The 19030-nt window shown below is 41.3% G+C and overlaps 1 protein-coding gene and 1 pseudogene across 1 annotated transcript; one reads left to right on the top strand and one right to left on the bottom strand.

Annotated features, from left to right (window-relative positions):
• Window positions 1-3188: 3188 nt before the first annotated feature.
• LOC125549068 (3-ketoacyl-CoA synthase 5 pseudogene) lies at window positions 3189-4791 on the top strand (annotated as a pseudogene).
• A 2523-nt stretch (window positions 4792-7314) lies between these two features.
• On the bottom strand, window positions 7315-12899 carry LOC125545866 (BTB/POZ domain-containing protein). Its single transcript, XM_048709923.2, has 13 exons — window positions 12506-12899; window positions 11495-11678; window positions 11349-11417; window positions 11139-11237; window positions 10306-10385; window positions 9947-10229; window positions 9428-9823; window positions 8675-9336; window positions 8251-8335; window positions 8118-8169; window positions 7979-8028; window positions 7863-7910; window positions 7315-7779 (listed from the first exon to the last, which is right to left on the bottom strand). The coding sequence occupies exons 1-13, from the start codon at window positions 12772-12774 to the stop codon at window positions 7603-7605; spliced, it is 2454 nt and encodes an 817-aa protein (XP_048565880.2). The 5' UTR covers window positions 12775-12899; the 3' UTR covers window positions 7315-7602.
• Between the last annotated feature and the right edge of the window lie 6131 nt (window positions 12900-19030).

The following is a 19030-nucleotide window of genomic DNA, read 5'->3' as shown; positions in this document are numbered from 1 at the left end:
CGCCCGTTACTAAAGAGGTCGTGTGTTGTAGTAATAGTAAGTACCCAAAGCGGAAACGAGGAAAATGGCTAATCGCTGTTCTCTTTTTTTTTGGCGCGTGAATCGGTGTTCTCATGTCCATTGATATACTTCTTCTATCCCAAAAGAGTTAAATACATCGGAGATGCCTAAACTTGTCTTGTGCTATCAGTTTAGTGTCTAAAGTTGTATAATACATGAAACTGGTGCTCAAACTTGTCCGATCGTGTAAATATGGTGCCTTCATCCATATTCCAACGTACGTGCTGTCCGCGTGGCGTGCTAGTGCGGCAGTGGCCCATGTACCCGCTCGTGAGGAATTATTTTACAGAAACCAAACTCGAATTTTATTTAATCATGCAGGAATGTCTTGAAGTATAAGGTATGCTAGATAGAAATAAAATGAAAAAAAAACACAGGGGAGTTTCGAACGAGGCACGTCTTGGTCAACTACCGGCACGATCTAGCCATGCAGCTGAACTTTGCTTTCCATAAGAATGTTAGCAATAAAGCTATTGTAGACTGATTGACGCGTTTATCCATCATTTATTTTTTATTTATTACCACTGTTTATTTTTTATTTTTTCCAAGTTCATGTTTAGTTTTATGACACACAATTTTTCCCATATAAAAATACAATAATTACCAATATTAAATTACTTTTTGTTTTCAAATCTTTTTTATTCTTTTTGTGTGTACTTTGAAGAGGTAAATGAACTTCTTCAGAATTTTATGTTGATTTAAATAGTTGAACCCATATTAAATACTATTGTGTAAATTCATATATCTTCATTCTGCACCAGAAGCACACACAATTATTGTGTATCTTCACTCTATTTCTAGAATACCCAATTATTAAAATTTTGACAACTTTGTATTTTGTAAACTATTCAACATGTATTAAAAATTATTTTCTAATAATATTAAATTCTACAATGTATCCAAACATGTCAACCATGTTTGTAGAAATTTAAGGATATTCAAAACAATTTTAATAAGCGTTGAGCATTTTCTAAAAACATGTTGAGCCTTTTGTATACACATTGTCATTTTTAATGCATGGCAAATATTTTCAAAAACACTTATAATTTGTTAATACATGTGAAAACTTTTCCCAAAACATGTTGAACATTTTTCAAATGCACTAAAACTTTCTTCTAAGTTTATGGCAGTTTGTACTTTTTTCGAACATTTATTTTTAGAAATAGTAAAAAAAATATAACCACAAACTTGAAAAAGTAAAAATAAAACTTGTGTGGACCAATACGAGCGCCATATGGAAACAAAATCGCTTGAAGAGGTACATAGCGACCACAACGGATTTTTGGAGCACGGTGGCCACTGAGCACTTTTTTTTTGAAAGGGTAAAAACCGTCACTTAAAAGTTACCATTTATTTATTTATTTGACAAAAACATATGCATGTGCTATAAGTGATTGTCAAATTTCATCTGAAATGATGTTATATTATACTCTGCAATAAAGACAAAAATCCGGAGAAAAAAAGAGCTGATTTTTGCATGTATTTGTCTTTTTCTTATCTCTCACATACAAGCATAGATTTTGATGAAAATTCACACGATGTATTACACTTCTATATGTGCACATATAAAAAAATTCAGAATTTTTTGCACTGTAAAAATCCGTTTCTTTGAAGTTCAAAAAACAGGCACAATATGCCCGTGTTGCAAAGTTACAAAAAAGGCGAGATCACAGAGGCAAGCGCCCCCTTTATATTTTTATAGAAGAATTACCTTTTGCATAACAACGCAATATGTACAGTTCAACTTCATGATTGCCTATTCAGCAGAGTTTGGTGTGGACTCACACGTTTTCTTTAGTTTTTGTCTGTCATACGCTTATACTGACATAGGTTTTTCCTACGTGATTAAATTAAATATGAGGAGTTTCCTACAAAAACAATCTCAAGCGCAGGCCACCCAGCACGTTCCTTGCTCTCTGCCACTGACATGTGGGGTTGTCATGCCACGTGGGCAGAGCATACGCCCAGATACAGAAGGTGGCACCGTATTTGCACAGCCGGACAAGTTTAAGCATCAATTTCGTGTATTTTGCAACTTTAGACACTAAACTGACCGTGCAGAACAAGTTGAGGCACCCCTAGTGTATTTACCTCATCCCAAAATAAGTGTTTCTAACTTAGCATTATTTTTATTTTATTTTAAAAGATCCAGCATGTTGCTGGCGTTCAATTGATTTAGCAGAAGAGCGGGAAACAATGTTCGATCAAGTGATTGGATGGGTGCTAGATGCGAGCACAAAAGTAAAAAGAAAGAAAAGAGAGCGCGCCCTTAGGCGAAAGCTAAGCTAATCTCTCCCGTGGTGCCCCTAGGGGGTGCTCCAATCCCTTTGCCCTAGCTAGTTGCCAAAGCTTGAGATTTTGTCTGATGCTTCTGATGACATCTTCCGTTGACGCGATCTTCCCCCGGAAAGTGCAGGCATTGCTCTCCTACCAAATCTCCCAAAAAACCAGCATGATCATCGATCTTATTGCCTTACGTTCCTGCCCTGTGACGGCCTACTGCAATATATTCTGAACTCTTATAGTGGTGCAGCCGTTTCTGTTCCAGTTATCCGGATTTAGAGCAATGCATCCTCTCCATGTCGCCACCTTCCTCCAGATGTCCAACGCCAGTGGGCATTCTGAGAATAAGTGAACTGAAGATTCAAGTCGTGTTATCTGCACTTTCCAACTGAACCCTAGTTCATGCTCTTGTGACTCTTGCATCGGGGGAGAAGAACCACCTTGTATAGAAACAGTAGCAGCGCCAGAATATCTACTACTCCCTTTGTCCGGAAATACTTGTCATCAAAATGGATAAAAAGAGATATATCTAAAACTAAAATACGTCTAGATACATCCTCTTTTATCCATTTTAATGGCAAGTATTTCCGTGCGGAGGGAGTAGTTTGCATGGCGTGCATGTTAATTAGAAGAATGGATTGGCTGCCTTAATTGGTTTTGGGGCTATCTGGCACGATATGGTTAGTTGAATGGTATATATAGAAAAACAACATGTGATCGCATAATGCTACAACATGTACCATATTTCATTTGTACAACTAATTAGTTGGTAGTTGGTAGCACTAAAAATAGTTGTTATATGTACGACCGGTCTCTCCTCACATTCACACGCATAGAAACACATGTTTGGGCTTCCACACCATGAGTTCATCAGAAATTCGCAAGCACCTCAAATATGTCTACAAGCTGGTCGTAGACAACTTCCTAGCCATGATCACCATACCAATAGCCGCAACCACTGTGGTTGTGGCGGGAAGGCTCGAGCCCGATGAGATCGTGGGTCGGCTCCAAGCCCTTACTCCGGCGCACCTCTTCTTGTTTGGTTTCCTCCCTGTCTCTGCACTCACCATGTATCTAATATCGCGACCACGGAAGGTGTACCTCATCGACTACGCCTGCTTCCATGGCACTCATCATTACCGCGTCCCATTCGCCTCATTCGTGGAGCACACACGCCAAATGCCAACATTCAATGAGAAGAGCATTCGATTCATGTCACGTCTTCTCGAGAGCTCAGGCCTCGGGGACGAGACTTGTGCGCCCGCACCAACCCACTACATTCCAGCGCACGAGTATTGCACAGTGGAGGCCGCCCGCGAGGAGGCTGAGCTCGTGGTCTTCTCAGCCATGGACGAGCTGTTTTCCAAGACGAACGTCTCTCTTGACACCATCGACATACTCGTCGTCAACTGCAGCTGCTTCAACCCCACGCCATCCTTCACCGACATGATCGTAAACAAGTACAAGCTGCGAGGCGACATCCGCAGCGTGCACCTATCTGGGATGGGGTGCAGCGCCGGGCTAATATCGGTAGAGCTCGCGAGGAACCTCCTGCGGGTGTCACCCCAAGGGGCACGTGCGTTGGTCGTGTCTACGGAGACACTGTCGCCCCACCTCTATGCCGGGAACGAGCGGCCCATGCTGCTGCCGTACTGCCTGTTCCGCATGGGCGGGGCGGCCGTGCTGCTGTCCACGTCCGCCGCCAATGCCCGATTCCGGCTCACGTCCACCGTGCGTACGACCACCGCGGCGGATGATAAGTCATACCGGTCCATATACCAGGAGGAGGATGGCAAGGGGAACAAGGGTGCCGGTCTCTCCATGGACCTTATCGCTGTCGCAGGTCGCACTTTGAAATCCAACATCACCGCCATTGCACCCATCGTGCTCCCAATCTCCGAGCAACTTTTCTTTGCAATGTCTTTCGTGGCACAAAAACTATCCAGCGGGCGTGTTAGGTTGTACGTCCCCAACTTCCTCACAGCTTTTGAGCATTTCTGCATACACGCTGGTGGGTCTGCGGTTATCGACGAGGTTCAACGCAGTCTTGGCCTGACAGACAAGCATGTTGAGCCATCAAGAATGACGCTGCACCGCTTCGGAAACATATCCAGCAGTTCAGTTTGGTATGAGCTAGCATATATCGAGGCCAAGGGTCGTATGCATGAGGGTGATCGCATGTGGATGATCGGGTTTGGCTCCGGCTTCAAATGCAACAGTGCAGTGTGGGAGTGCATCGTCCCAGCCCCCAATAGCAATGGACCATGGGCTGGGTGCATCCACCGCTATCCAGTGCAGATTAAGTCTCCAAAAGCAAGGCCGCGGCAATAAGTAGTGGAGACACTGGTAAATCGGATATCATTGATGTGTGTGTGTGTGATTGAATCCATGCTCCAACCAATATTTAAAAGTTTAAACTGATGAAGAGAGACGGATAATATATTTCAATATGTGTGTTGTAAAAAATTGTGACTTATTAGTGTTGTCATTTTTGCTTCATTTTGGTGATTTACATATAAAACCGGATGAATGTTTTTCTCCAAAAAGTAGTGGATACACTTGAAACAAGCACTCAAAAGGTAAAGCCATCGTTTTCTTATAAATAGCAAAAGGACCCTTTCGACGCAATGGGATAATAAAATCATGGTCTTCAAAGCAAGTTTCAAATACTCGCACTCCATGTATATACATGTATTTGAATATTTATGCACCAATCGACACACATGCAGACGTAAGACATGTGCATTCTAACATGCTCACGATAGGTCGATGTTGGACTTGATCCTTGACGCAGGGTGGGTAATTTACTTTAACTTTAAGGACAGTTTTAATGACGGACGAAAAATTCAAGAGAAACAATTAATAAAGAGTTTTTTCTTCACTTACGGGTGGCGGGGTGGGTAATTACTTCAACTTTAGGGGCAGTTTCGGTGACGGGCGGAAAAATCAGAAAAATAATTAACGAATAGCTTTTTTTCACTTACAGGTGGCATGATGGATAATTTACTTTAACTTTATGGGCAGCTTGGGGTAGTTGAAGAGGAGGAGGAGGAGGAGGAGGAGGAGGAGGAGGAAGAAGAAGAAGAAGAAGAAGAAGAAGAAGAAGAAAACGTATATACTTACTCTGTCAACTAATCGAGGTGTGGGGTTTCATCCTCCAACTTAAAAAACATACAGGTTGTACCTCAAAAGCTCCAAAACGCTACGTGGAGTGGTTGTTACCGTAAAAGTGCTCTCTTATGAACCACCCTCGCTTCGAGACGAGGCGCCTAAATTTTCTAAAACATTCTGAAAAAATCATGGACGTAGTGCGTGGTATAATAGCACATGAACTTAAGCAATTCCATTCAAGTAAAAAACAAATTATCTAAAAAAATTCAAATAAAAATATAGTCATTTTTCCTTGTTTCTTCATTTTTAAGCCCGGAATATTCGTATTCTTGGAGAGAATTTTCGCATAGAGGTCATTCATGAGTTCCTTTCAGGCAGATGATTAGGGTGCCTCCATTCGACACAGTATGGAGGGCCATCAATACGACGTACGACTATCAAGCATGGTCGGAGGAAATTTGGCAGGAGCACATGCATAGCATTAGCATGCACTACATTCGTGAGCTCCTTTCAACTTATTCTTTAATGGCTTAACTCGACACAGTGGCGGAACCATGAATATGCTTGGTTTTTACCGTGCACCGTCCTTTTTTTTAGGATCTACTGTCCTGTTTTTTCGAGAGGAGTTGGAGCTCCGTGGCACAAGAGCAGTTGTGTCTTCTCAAACGGCCCTTTCGTATTTTTGTTCTGTCATCATACTGGTATCATGGTAATCTGAACGAGAGCGCTCAACCCCATGCCATGCATGTGAAAAGCATGCATGGGATACTGACATGGCACGTACGGTGCTCGTGTGAAAACATTATATATTTATATGGCATAGTGTCTCGTGGTTGGGAAGATAGTCGGCATGCAACTATTGAGAATTTATTCCATGACGTTACGTATTTCTTCCATGAAGCTGTATCGAGGCTTCTGAATGCAAAAAAAAAAAAACAGGCTGAAAGTTCATCAAGGTCTGACGAGTGCGGGGCAGTGTAAATGTATGGGTCCTCTGTTGGCCAGCGGACTGAAACTTCTTTGCTTCTTACTCCCTCCGTTTCCAAAATACAGTAGATGACTCAACTTTAATACAAAATTAGTATAAAATTGGGTCATCTATTTTGGAACGGAGGAAGTACTATCTCTCTCTCAGTTTACAGGGCGTGTGCGTGTCCTTAGGTCATCAATTGACCAAGCTAATACAATTCATATATTACAAAAAAAAATATCAATATAAACTTTAGATGTTCTATTTTTAAACCGTATAATTTTTATGTTATATAGTTTATATTAAGGTGATAAAATTGACAACCTAGTATACGCATAGGACTTGTAAACTGAAACGGAGGTAGTAGTAAATTAAGGCCCTGTTCGGTAATGGTCCACTCCCGGAATCTGCGGAGTGGCTAAATGGCAACTTTACCATTTTAAACTACAGCTCCCCCAACTCCACTCCGGGAGTTGTGAAGCGGAGCGTTGCCGAATAGCCCCTAAAACAAATGGTACTATAAAACTAAAGCAAAATGGAAGGGTGACTGGCTAAGACACAAACAAGCCCATCCATGGACGTGAACAAGTAGATGCGAGATTATCGTGAATTATAGTCAAGCTAAGGCATTTGGGAGATGGAACCATCACCCGATTTTACTTGAAAGCAAACGTTCCAGAAACAAGATGCAGAGGAAAATATGGAACTGCAAACAAGATTGCTATTTCTCGACTGTAGTTTTGACCTGCAAGCACCCGTCATCCGATAGCGAATAACCCCTCAAGAAAACATTCCTTCTACATGGCATAGCAGTTCATTAGAACCAACCAACAACCTGCCAGCAGCAAGCGTAGCTGCAGGATAAAACTTTTAGAGACCGCACCAGAAAAGGAGGAACTACTTTGAATTACAATTTTTTTTGCAGGGAACTACTTTGAATTACATGGCGTAATAGAACTCTTATTACACTGCTTCAAAGGCACAGTGCGCACCCCATTCACAGAATACAAGTCATGCAGGAAAAACTACATACACTTACATTACGGTGACAGTTACGCCACCAACCTTGGGGGCATTATTTACGTACTTACTATCGTCTCTCGTATTTTGCATAGATCCACGCTACTATATATAGTACCGTCGTTTTTCTCTCGATGCACGAGGGGGCAGTTTTTGGTTTAGACAAGCTGGACTACTGCGGCGATTCTCAGGGCTCCACCCTGGAGAAGATCAGCAAGTTCATCAAACAGTATGGCCGTGCGCCAACCCCACCCTTTTGGAGCCTTGGGCAGGAGAGTGCCGGCCTGCTTCAGGCTACCGAATATCATCACCTCTCTCTTCGATGGACAGATGAGCTAAGGGCAACAAGACAGATGGCAAATTATACCATATACAGTATCAATGGAAAAATTGAAAAAAATATAACTGAGGTAGATACCTGATACCGAGCAGTGACCTTTTCCCGGGGGTCTATATACATGTGGGCCTGAGAAAGAAGTACATCAGTGACCTTGTTATCTTACAATAAATGAATCAACCCATTAGGTTACTCACCTTCCTCAACGGGTCTAACAATTCAGCTTTGCGTCTGTGGAGAAAAAGCCCTGCATTGTCAATTTGTCAAATGCTAACGTGCTTTTCAGCAAACAACAAAGGTGACTGGCAAACATTACAGAATCACAAAATATGTTACCAAGGGTGCGCCGCCCATGAGGATCTTCATCATTGAATGCCTGGACACTTACCTGCAAACGATCATGTTTAGTACCAAACTTGATTTAGGTTGTCAGAAGCACGGATAGGTAGAAGACCAGAAAGTAATAAACCTTCCATAGCGAGCCAGCGTAAAATACTTCAGCTGAGTGTTTCACTTGACCATCTGCAAGCCTATGCACATCTTCAAATTCAACCCTGTGTTTAGGTAGACTGGTCAGAGCTTAATACAAACATGATATAAGTGTGGACGCCTAGTTCTAAGTTAATGATATCTGTAGGGAATAAAGAAATTGACGTCAGAAGTTTTGAGCATGTCTTGGTTGGCTAGACTAATAAGAAATTAGAAGTTGTTTCTTCCGCCTGCCTTTGGTGAAGGCAATAATATCCAACAGGAACACTCAGATTGCTTGAAACAGATGATTTGGCAATCAAGTAAACATCATACAGAACAAGCCGGGTTATTTTTTTCAGGAACTGTGTCCAAAGAGGTGGTGTGTGTTGTAAGAGCAAAGGCAGGATAAATAGGGATCTTACCCAAAGCGGAAAGGGGGGAAATGACTAAGCGGTGTTCTCATGTCCAAGGATATAGCTGTGTTATCTGCACTTTCCCAACTGGACCCAAGTTCGTGCTCTTTTGACTCTTGCATCTGGAGAGAAGAACCACCTGGTGTAGAAACAGTAGCAGCACCAGAATATCTAGTTTGCATGCCTGCCTCAAAAATACTTTCTGCCTGATGATGAGAAGCATTGCTTTCTTGGCTAAGATTGACCAATGCAGTCAGACCATCTCCTGGAATATCTCCATTGTGGTCAACTCTAGGTTCTGATTCATCATTCGCAAATGGTTGCTGACCATTCCTTGAACCAAGCCCATAGGGAACACGAGAGAAGACATAACGCGTAGGAGCCCAAGCAGCGCCAGGCACATTTGAGTTTCCTCTCCCAATGCCAGCAAGTCCATCAACTGCTCCTCTTACGTTAACACGCACAGGACTAAACATACCATTCCCATCGCCTTGGGCATCTGCAAGGTAGATACTACCTGCAGTTCCTGAAGCACTTGTCCTATCATGCTCCTGCCTGTAGTGGCTGTGTGTACCAACATATGCTTGTTTACAAGCACAAGAATTACTTGTAAGGCAACAGTTTCTGCAAGTATCAGCAACTATTGCTTGCACTCTGTGGCACAGGAGCATCTGCATTAACAAATCAGCAAAGTTTCAGAGATGGTCTTAGAGGGAACACATCATTTAGGGGGGGGGGGGGGGGGGGGGGGGATAAACTAACCTGGAGCCAAAGACCATCGTTTACAGCTTTGCAAGGAAATTCAAATTCTTCAAGTTGCTTTCGAACACTTAACAGTGCATCAAATGACATATTGCAATAGAGAAGAGAACCCCTTTCAAATATATTCATGAAAGTATTATATTCATCAGCAGACAAAGAACTTCCCCTGCTGCATCTAACCTGCCGTCGACCAACAACCCTACCACCCCAAAGAGGCGCAGTGGGTCTTCCCCACTCACATGGAACTAATACATTACTTGAAGAAGTTCTTGAGAAGTAATTCTTTGTTTGCTCACTAGAAAGCCACATATTTTCGTTAAATTGATAAGAGGTGCTTTCTGCAGATGGTCCTCCTGTAGAAATATCATTCTCCATCCTCTTGGAAGCTTCAGCATTCTGAATGATCAGAACAAACAGTACAATCTTAGTGCAATTATCATGCTTCTGGTGAAGTGGTTTGTTTAATGAAAGAAGGGGAGTTCATAGCATATTGAAAACAAGCCAACACGATCTTCTTACTTGTGGAATGGAGTGTGGTGTGATATCCTGCGGAATTACAACATTTGGAACATCAATAATGTTATTGGCAGTTTTACTCGGCATGTTATCATGCAACTTCAACTTCTGCAGTTCAGATTCCATTAGCTGCTTCTCACCAGTTTCACTCATCAGACTCTTTCCCTTTCCCATGGAACAATCAACAGTTGATGAGCTTGCCATATGGTCCAAATTTTCGTTTCCGCTAACTTCTACATCAGAAACAGTGACCTTTGCCAGTAGAGCAAATAATGCTAGTTCAAACCTTCAAGTTGCAAGATGACCAGTTATCATAATTGGGCTTCAAATTCTAATGCCATCAGTAGACAACACATACATACCGTTTCTCCTCATTAGGTACCCACAGTTCGTCAGATGTAACGAGAGCATGCAAAGTTTGTGAAGAAAGTTTTGGAAGCACCTTTCAGCAAAAACAAACATTGAAAATCAGTTATCAATATTATGGACGAAAAACAGGCATGGAAAATCTAAGCCTAAAGGAAATGTTGCATGTATGACATATTCAGATTGAAATTCACACAAGTCCAACCCTATGTGTCATAATTCAGCATTCATGACGCATTAACATCAAAGTAAAAGCTAAATAAAATCAAACGGTTCAACATTCAAAAGCTTCCTATGCATTTCTAGGACACCAGAGTTACATTTGTACTGCAACATGTATTCTTTCTTTGGCGAAGGAAAATGGTAATGAAACCACGACAATATAGGGGGTCACATTGAACATTCACTTCCAAACCAATGAGCTAGACTCAATTTCTATTCACTAGAACAAGTCTTATAGTCTTTACATTAAAAAAAATTAACACCATGAATGCACAAGCAAACATTGCTGAATTTGTAAGCATGGATAATAAGTTCTAAATTTTTAAGTAGCTGAGCTTTATGGAGAATATCTAACACAGATCCAATAACACTAATACCAAAATTAATGTCACAATAAACAACTGCCTATGTTCAGAAATGCAGGTCAACCTATGGTTCATGCAGTCAACTTTTAATACCTTTGGCAACTAATTTGTGCGAAAATACATAAATTGACTTATATGCAAAAAAATCATTGAGTTTGTCTTGGAAAATATTTGATGCTCATAAATTGATAAGTGTAGCTTTTCAACCAGCAAGATCCCCATGAATGCTCCTTGGTCCTTACCTCTCGTAGTTCCAGTGTGGCACTTTGACAAAGATAACCCCAGCAAGCATTTCTGACACGCTCTCCATGACTACCATAGTCTTGGCTTTCCGCAAACAACTAAAAAACATTAAGAGAAAAATTAAGCCATAGATAAAGAAGGGAAAAATAGTATCATTGACAAAGAACACCATGTGTATATATGTCACAAAGATAAGCTGATGTGCTAACCTGATATTGTAAAAAGTTTGATGTCCAAAGCTCAGAAATAATAAAATCTGTACAGATTGTACACAAGCCCTGCAATAGTCCATTTGTAAGTACAAGACAATAGCAAACAGTTGAGGACAATAAGAACTCTCTCAAATAGAAGAAACCTGAAGATCCAGAAATGATGCAGCTGCTAGTACACGAAACGCATTGTTATCATTAAGCTTAGGGGGTTGCCCATAAAGATATGCCAACGCAATGGCAATTGCCTCTGAATCAATATTAGAATCATCTATATGCAAGACCACTGTAGGTGCTCCAGCTTCTCTCCATGGACCATGCAACATATTCCTGGCAGTTTTTTTACACAGAGCCTGCTTATCAGTTTCAGATATTCACACAGTATTAATCTGGACAAAATTGACTGTCAGTCATAAGAAAAGACAATAATCTAACGAAATGAAGAGGTTTAGTTGCATACGAAGGTTCCTTTCTATGTTGAAGGTTTATATAGGAAATATATGCACTGAAAGGTATTTTGCATTGAGGAGTTCTATCACACTTTGTGGATTACTTCGTCTGGTGCAAAATGCGAGGGACCCACAACATCCCATGATTTAACTTTGACCAACCATTGGAATAAATAAATGTGATGTGACATACCAGGGATATCACTCGAAAATGCTTTTGATTATGAATCTGAAGTGATGCTTGTGTCACATGACCAACATTTGATTTTATTAGTCTAATCGTTGGTCAAATGTCAACCTTAGGATGTGTGGGTGTCTTAATTTTGCAACAGACCACTAACTACCCATCAGGCTTCCATTTAGCTTTGTGTGATAAAGGAGTAGCTTGTTTCATTTGGAACGCAAAGGGGAAATCTAACTTCCTTTTCTGCGGAAAACCAAAAAATTGAACTAACTTCCTGCAATCAGCAACAGAATTGGTCCCTGCAGACGCAACTCCGCTCAATTCACTCTATTAAACATTTTCACACAGGGGTCATAGCACGAGAAATTTCCACTTCAAAGGGAATCGAAACATATGCACCGCGCAGCCCAGTAGAAATGTATTTCTACTCTATGGAACAATCCTAAATACTCAGTCGACACAGCGCAAACTCCCACGTGAACTAGCCCGGGGTCCCCGCATCCGCATTCGAGAAGGAGGCTGACCTGAAGTAGGTGCTGCGGGAGATGATGAGGCGGTGGAGGCGGTAGGTGTCGCCCATGGCCTCGACGACGACATCGGAGAAGGCGCCGGAGCCGAATCCCTCGGCCTGCACGTGGTCGCAGAGCGCCGCGAGGTTGCAGTCCACGGGGCGGAGCTCCGCCGCCGCGACCGCCAGCTCATACGGCCGCGGCGCCCCCGCCGGCGCGGCCAGGGGCGCCGCCCCCTCCGCCGGCACGGGCGGCAGCAGGTGCGGCTGCTGCGCCGCCGCCATGGGGGGCGAGGGGCTAGGGTTTTAGTTGTGGGCGTGTCGGTGCGATGGGGATGCGGGCGGGGAATGGGTTGGGGTGGGGGAGAGAGAGACACGGGGTCGATCGGGAGGAGGAAGAAAGCGTGCTCGGGGGGCTCTTTTTTTTTTTTAGGGTGCTCGGGGGGCTCTTAGTAACTGTCTTTTCCCCTTTTTTGACGCTACAGTTACTACCGTCGAAGTGTCGATGTAGATTTTGTGTTTTCATTTCGAGTTTGCTATTCTTGTCGTGAAAATATATTTTTTTAAACACAATACAGACATATACGCTCATGTATAATAGAGACACACAGACATACACTCTTTTCTATGAAGGTTTAGGACTTGAATCACGTTGGGTTAATTCCAACACAAAAAACTAACCACGCCCGATTCGCAGTGGAAAAAATCGGTGATGCAATATATTTGAATTGATCAAATACGATGGATCTTTCTCTCTATTTTTGTGAATGTCAGCACCATGAATCTTTGCTTTATGGACGAAAACACTAAATTTTTTTCAATGAGCATTGACATAGGCAAGTTTATTTAAATAAGAGCATCTACAGTTGGGCACCTCAAACCTGCCTCAAACGCCTGGACGAACGACCCGGCCAGCTACCTATAAAAAAATCGACCTAAATGGGCACCTCAAATAGGTTCAAACGTTCGGACTGACTGTCACCCCTCATATCCAATCCAAAAAAGGGATGGATATGGGGAGGGTCGGGCGTGTCCGCCACGTCGAACCCGACATGCCTACCCCATCATAAATCGATCAAATCCACCAAACCCTTCTCACTCCTCCCGCCTTCCTCCAACATTTCCCGCATCTGAACCCTCGTCGTCTGCCACCTTTGCTCTCCATCCTCGTCGTTGGTCCCGATCCGCCGCCCTAGATGTTGTCCAACCCATCCCCGGTCGCCACGATAGAGGTTGCATCCACCTCGTCCATCGGCGTCCCGTCCTCGACTTTGCTGTGCAAGCCGGAGAACATCACTCGAAGGGACCGACAACGGAGGCAGTCAAAAAGGGAAGGGACAACATCGCAGGGACCGGATGCGAACATGAACAAGCGGCTGTCCTCCCCGTCGCGCCCCGGGACCGGATTGGGGTCATGAGAGGATGGAGAAGAAGCTGGAAATTGAGAGGGGGGAATCGAGTTGAAGAAGAAAGAGGCGGCGATCAAATGGGAGCTCGAGAAGGCAGACATTTGGAGAGATTGAGCTTCAGAAGTGATGAGTGCTATTTTTACACTCATTTATTCTTTGTTTAAACTGAGATATTTCATTAAAACTGAGATATTCGCTCTGATATTGCTAATAATGGTTAATGGATGCAAATGATTCCACAAATCCTCTCTTGATGTGTTTCCATGGGAAATGGGCCAAAAATGGAAGAAATCATTTGTAGACATGGAAAGAAGTGAAGGAGGAGATAGAAGAAATCAGGAGGAGGTGCACAAGAAGAAATAACACAAAAGACGGGGTTCCATGTGACAACAACCGCTCGCATGAGCGGTCGTATAGTGTGGAAACCGAGGCATCTCGTCCACCTGAACAACTTCTATAAAGGGGGCCAGGTCGAAATGTGAATAGAATGTCCGCGAGCGAAGCCAGAACAGAGTCATCTTCATCTCTTTCCATCAACCCTAGCCGCCGCCACTTTCATCTTCATAGCCATCACCACGACCACAGTTCATCTTCCTTTATACCATACTTGTAATCATGCATCGCGCACATCATCCATTGTAAGTTGTATTATCAATCAATCAATTTTTATGATGTGTTATTCAATGTGGTCTTCGTGTGATATGATCTTCATGTATGAGTAGTTCGGTAAGGTATGGGTTGAGGAAAAAACCTTGCAATCCTATGTATTTGTTGTGGGGATTAATGGAAGTGCTTTGAATTAACGCCCCATATGTGTCAAACAAAATTATTCCATAGATGTCTCTTGTCTCGTCTGCGTTCTTCATCCCTGCAGGTACCCATGATCATGGAGAGCGAGTCACAGAGAGGCTAAGGGCAGGGAGACCATGCAATGTTATTCTGAAAGTGACAGAAGAGTTTAGATAGTAACACGGATTCAATCTCTGGGGATTCATGAGGTATAGTCATTAAACACCCAAAGCTCTTGTCTGATTATCCTAATAATCGAGGCAACCCACGCGACGGATAGGGCCTTCGGTAGGACAATTGATTCTTGATGTAGAATGCGTGCCGGTCAGATGTTATTTGAACACATCCCCCACTTCGGTTCATAATAAGCGCATCCCAATGGGTGACTTTTAGCACGCAACTTAAGATCATATCTAGTCCCAACACAAATGCATGGTTGTAAGCATTAAGACCTCATACACGTACTCTTTTCTATTTATAAGTGTTTATTCCAATTAGCTTGATTTGATCCGTCAAAAGCTGGAATTATTTCTTTGACAAAAGCTTACTAGAGACCATCGCTTCGGGGCCTTCCTCTCGTGGGTTCGATAACGTAGGGTCACTTCTTGGAAAAATAAGTGTGGGGTACTTTCTGTTTCGGTACCGGATCACTAAAAGGAAGTATCAAGAAAGAGAGGTTGCAAATCTCACGGGAAGCGGAGAATGTGAAGATAATGTTGGCGAACGATAGCCTCTTGGATGAACATGCAAAAAATGGCTTGTGGAGAAGAAGAAGGAGATCAAAGACAATAGCCCGTAGGGTGTACGAGGTGGCGAGGGCTACTATGGCAGCGGAGCATGCGGCAAGGATGCAAGCGGAGCATGTGGAAGGATACAGCAGAGCAGGAGGAGCTGGAAGCAAGGATGGCGTCTATCGAGTGATTCATCACGCTCGGACATTGATTCCATTTTGGCATGTACGGGCTGTTGAATTATGATTTGTTTTGCTTTGTTGTATTCATGTTGAACTATTGAATTGGGATAATTTGTATTGTATGATCAACATGCATAGATTACATGGATTTGAGAATCCGCATTTAAGATGTGTGGACGTGCGACAATCCAAATGAGGAACCGTCCGGCATCGTCCGTGAACAGACTCGGACACGCCTGCCGCGAGCATATAGCAGTCGGATTTGTCAAGTTGTAGATGCTCTAACGTCGTATAGGCTGTTGTGGGGTTAGATTTTAGTAAAAAAAGATAAATTAGTTTTAGCTGAACTTTTTTAGAAGATCAAATTTCTTGATTTTCACTCGTTTATCCTGGGTGCCATCGTCAATTGCCTAGCAGCACTAGCAGTGGCCCGCGACTAGAATGAGACTAGCAGAAGAAGGCACGACGACAAGCCGCGCTGGTCGTGAAACCCGTGTTGGTGGCTGCATTGTTTTTCTTATGAAAGAAAAAAAGGCAGTATGTAAGCGAGCTGGCAGTTGGGAATGTGTAAACCAATTTAATTTAGATAAATATCGAAAGTTTACAACAAAAATAGTTCACCTAGGGTTATATAAATGGACCGTATGTGAACCCCTAGAGAAAGTTTAGGAATGATATTTCGGGTACTTTGAACCACAGGAATTAAAGTGATCACCGGCACAAGTTATTGGAATTAAAGCCAGGCAATTCATCCAGATCCACGAGGAAGGAAGGGAAAGTAGGAAAAAATATAGAGGGGGAGTGGTTGGCTACGAGCCAGGAAACAGAAAAGGTAGAGAGAGAGAGAGAGATGGGCTTGGCCCATTCGAAAAAGCACTGCAGAGGCCAGTCTGCAGGCCGCTCTTAATCGTGGGTGGGAATCGAACCCATGACTTCTTCGTTCTATGTAGGTCGCAATAACCAACTAGACAAAGAGATTGTATGTGTTCACTTACATCCTCTTCCTTCTTTTGTTCTTTTTCTCCTTTTCTCTTTTAATTTCTTTTTCTTTGTTAAATGCGTGAACGTTTTTCAATTTCTTGAACTTTTTTTTTCAAAATCCGATGAACATTTTTCAAATTCGTGAACTTTTTTTCCAAATTTATGAACTTTTTTCAAAACTGATGAACTCTTTTTTCAAAACCGATGAACACTTCTTCAAAACCGATGAACTCTTTTTCAAAACCGATGAACTCTTTTTGAAAATTGATGAACTATTTTCAAAATCAATGAACTGTTTTTCAAAATCGATGAACTTTTTTGAAAATGAATGAACTCTTTTTCCAAATCGATGAAATTGTTTTCAAGATTGATGAAATCTTTTAAAAATTGATGGACTCTTTTGAAAATCGATGAACTCTTTTCCAAATTGATGAATTTTTTTCAAGATCGATGAACTCTTTTTCAAAATTGATGAACTCTTTTGAAAATTGATGAACTTTTTTCAAAAACGATGTTTTTTTCCCCAAAATCAGTGAATTTTTTCTTAAAAAATCATGAACTTTCTAAAAATCGATGATCTTGTTTTCACATTTACCTTTTCTTTTTTCAAGAGAATCTATATTGGTTCTTACTAAAGAAAACGTTAAATAGGACGATTTTATAGTACTAGACAGAAGAACCAGCTTGGTCTTCTTTATTTTTCTTCGCGCGCCCGTATCGCCAGCCGGCGCCTGAAGCGCTGGTTAGGAGCACCCATTGCAATATGCAGACCCGCCTGAAAAGGCCGTATATTACTGTATTGAGTAGGCCCCATGCCGTATATGCATGAACAAGTGGGCTGGCGACATGCACATGCCACTGTTGTGGCTTCATTGTTTTTCGCAGAATGACACATGTATGTGTTTGTGTTTAATCTTTGGATACACTTGAGACGTTGGATTTAGGCGAGCTTTGTTAAGGAGGCATATTAAAAAAGCAGAACAGTTATCTAATTATTTGTTTAGAAAACAATAGCTAATTGCACACTAGTTAGAGGATTAGTTTGTAGAAACAGAGAAATCCACGATGATAGTGTGTTATTAGCACCCGAAGGCACAACATTTTTTAAGAAAAGAGGCACAACTAGCTAATTATTTTTTTAAAAACAGCATCTAATGGCACACTAATTTGAGAATTAGTTTTATAGAAACAGATAAATCACCGATGAACATGTGTTATTAGCACCCGATCGGTGGCACAACTTATTTTTAGAGAAATTTCAAGGTGGTCCAAAGCAATATAGACCATTAAATTTTAATTATCTAATGGCTGATATAACTATTACCCACTCTGTTTTTATTTACTGTGTATATTAGATTTGTCTAAAGTCAAAATTTATAAACTTTCAAGAAGTTTGTAGAAAAATATAATAACATATACACCACCAAATAAATACCATTGGATTCGTAATTGAATATATTTTCACATCATATAAATTTATTATTGTAAATGTTCTTAGGTTTTCTACAAACTTGGTCAAACTTTATAAAGTTTGACCTTAGTCAGAGATAATATGCGGAGTAAATAAAAATAAGGGAGTACCTCTTAGCAGGTAACACGAGGTAATATTTCATTAATGATGGCGTGGGGGTTAGTACGGACATTGTTGCGGTATAATTAAGAAAATAAACTATTATAATTTCTTCCTTTCCTTTTAAGCCATGAGTATATAAGAAAATAAAATAATCAGAGCTAATTAATTCCAGATTTTGTTTCCAACTTTTTTTTGCTTAACATACCTTATCATCATGTCTAACAAACGGAATAAGAAGTTTGTCATGTTCTGTCATATATGTCTATGCTTGTTTTATTTTGTCTAAACACATAGAATTTGGTTTTAGAAAACACCAAAAATGAATGACAAAATCATAACAAAAAGCAGTCAAAATACCATCATAATTTGTCTGTAACAAAGCAACCATGTGTACCAGTGTTTCTGCATATTTTTTTGAGGGGTAACACATTTTTTTTCTGTTAGAGAAGATAATGCATAACAGAGAATGTTTTGCATATTTCTCACACAAGAAAAAGTCAGATAGGTTCCTAGCATGGCTTGTGTACATTTATTTTCCTTATTGGCTCTCTTAGAATGATGCGAGTACAGTTAACAGTGATTATTATGTTGCAATCTAGATGGATTATAATAATTTCTTTGTAGTGTGTACATAATTTTTTAGGATCACATGGATATGTATCATATTTTACAACGCGAGAATTCTTCGTCTTCATATGGTAGATACAACACATACGTACGGGGTTCAAATGTGAACTTTTGTTATATTGAAAAGAGATGTTGTAAATAATTTAAACATTCGTTTGTGACAAGTTTTTTTTTCTTAGCAAAAAAATATATATCCTTGATGAATGGACAAATGAAATATTTCTCTTGGCTATTAAGGGGCAAGAGGGA

This window comes from Triticum urartu, chromosome 3A (assembly GCF_056163025.1).
Source record: "Triticum urartu cultivar PI428250 chromosome 3A, HENAU_Tu73, whole genome shotgun sequence".
NCBI classification, from domain to species: domain Eukaryota; kingdom Viridiplantae; phylum Streptophyta; class Magnoliopsida; order Poales; family Poaceae; genus Triticum; species Triticum urartu.
Note: the sequence above shows the minus strand (reverse complement) of the source record. Positions and strands in the feature narration are given on the sequence as shown.

Coding starts and splice junctions, on each gene's coding strand:
- LOC125545866 (XM_048709923.2), bottom strand. CDS start 12,774: ATGGCGGCGGCGCAGCAGCCGCACCTGCTGCCGCCCGTGCCGGCGGAG. Junction 11,238..11,348: donor CAAACTTTTTACAATATCAG/GTTAGCACATCA, acceptor AATGTTTTTTAG/TTGTTTGCGGAAAGCCAAGA. Junction 7,911..7,978: donor TGTTAGACCCGTTGAGGAAG/GTGAGTAACCTA, acceptor CTTCTTTCTCAG/GCCCACATGTATATAGACCC.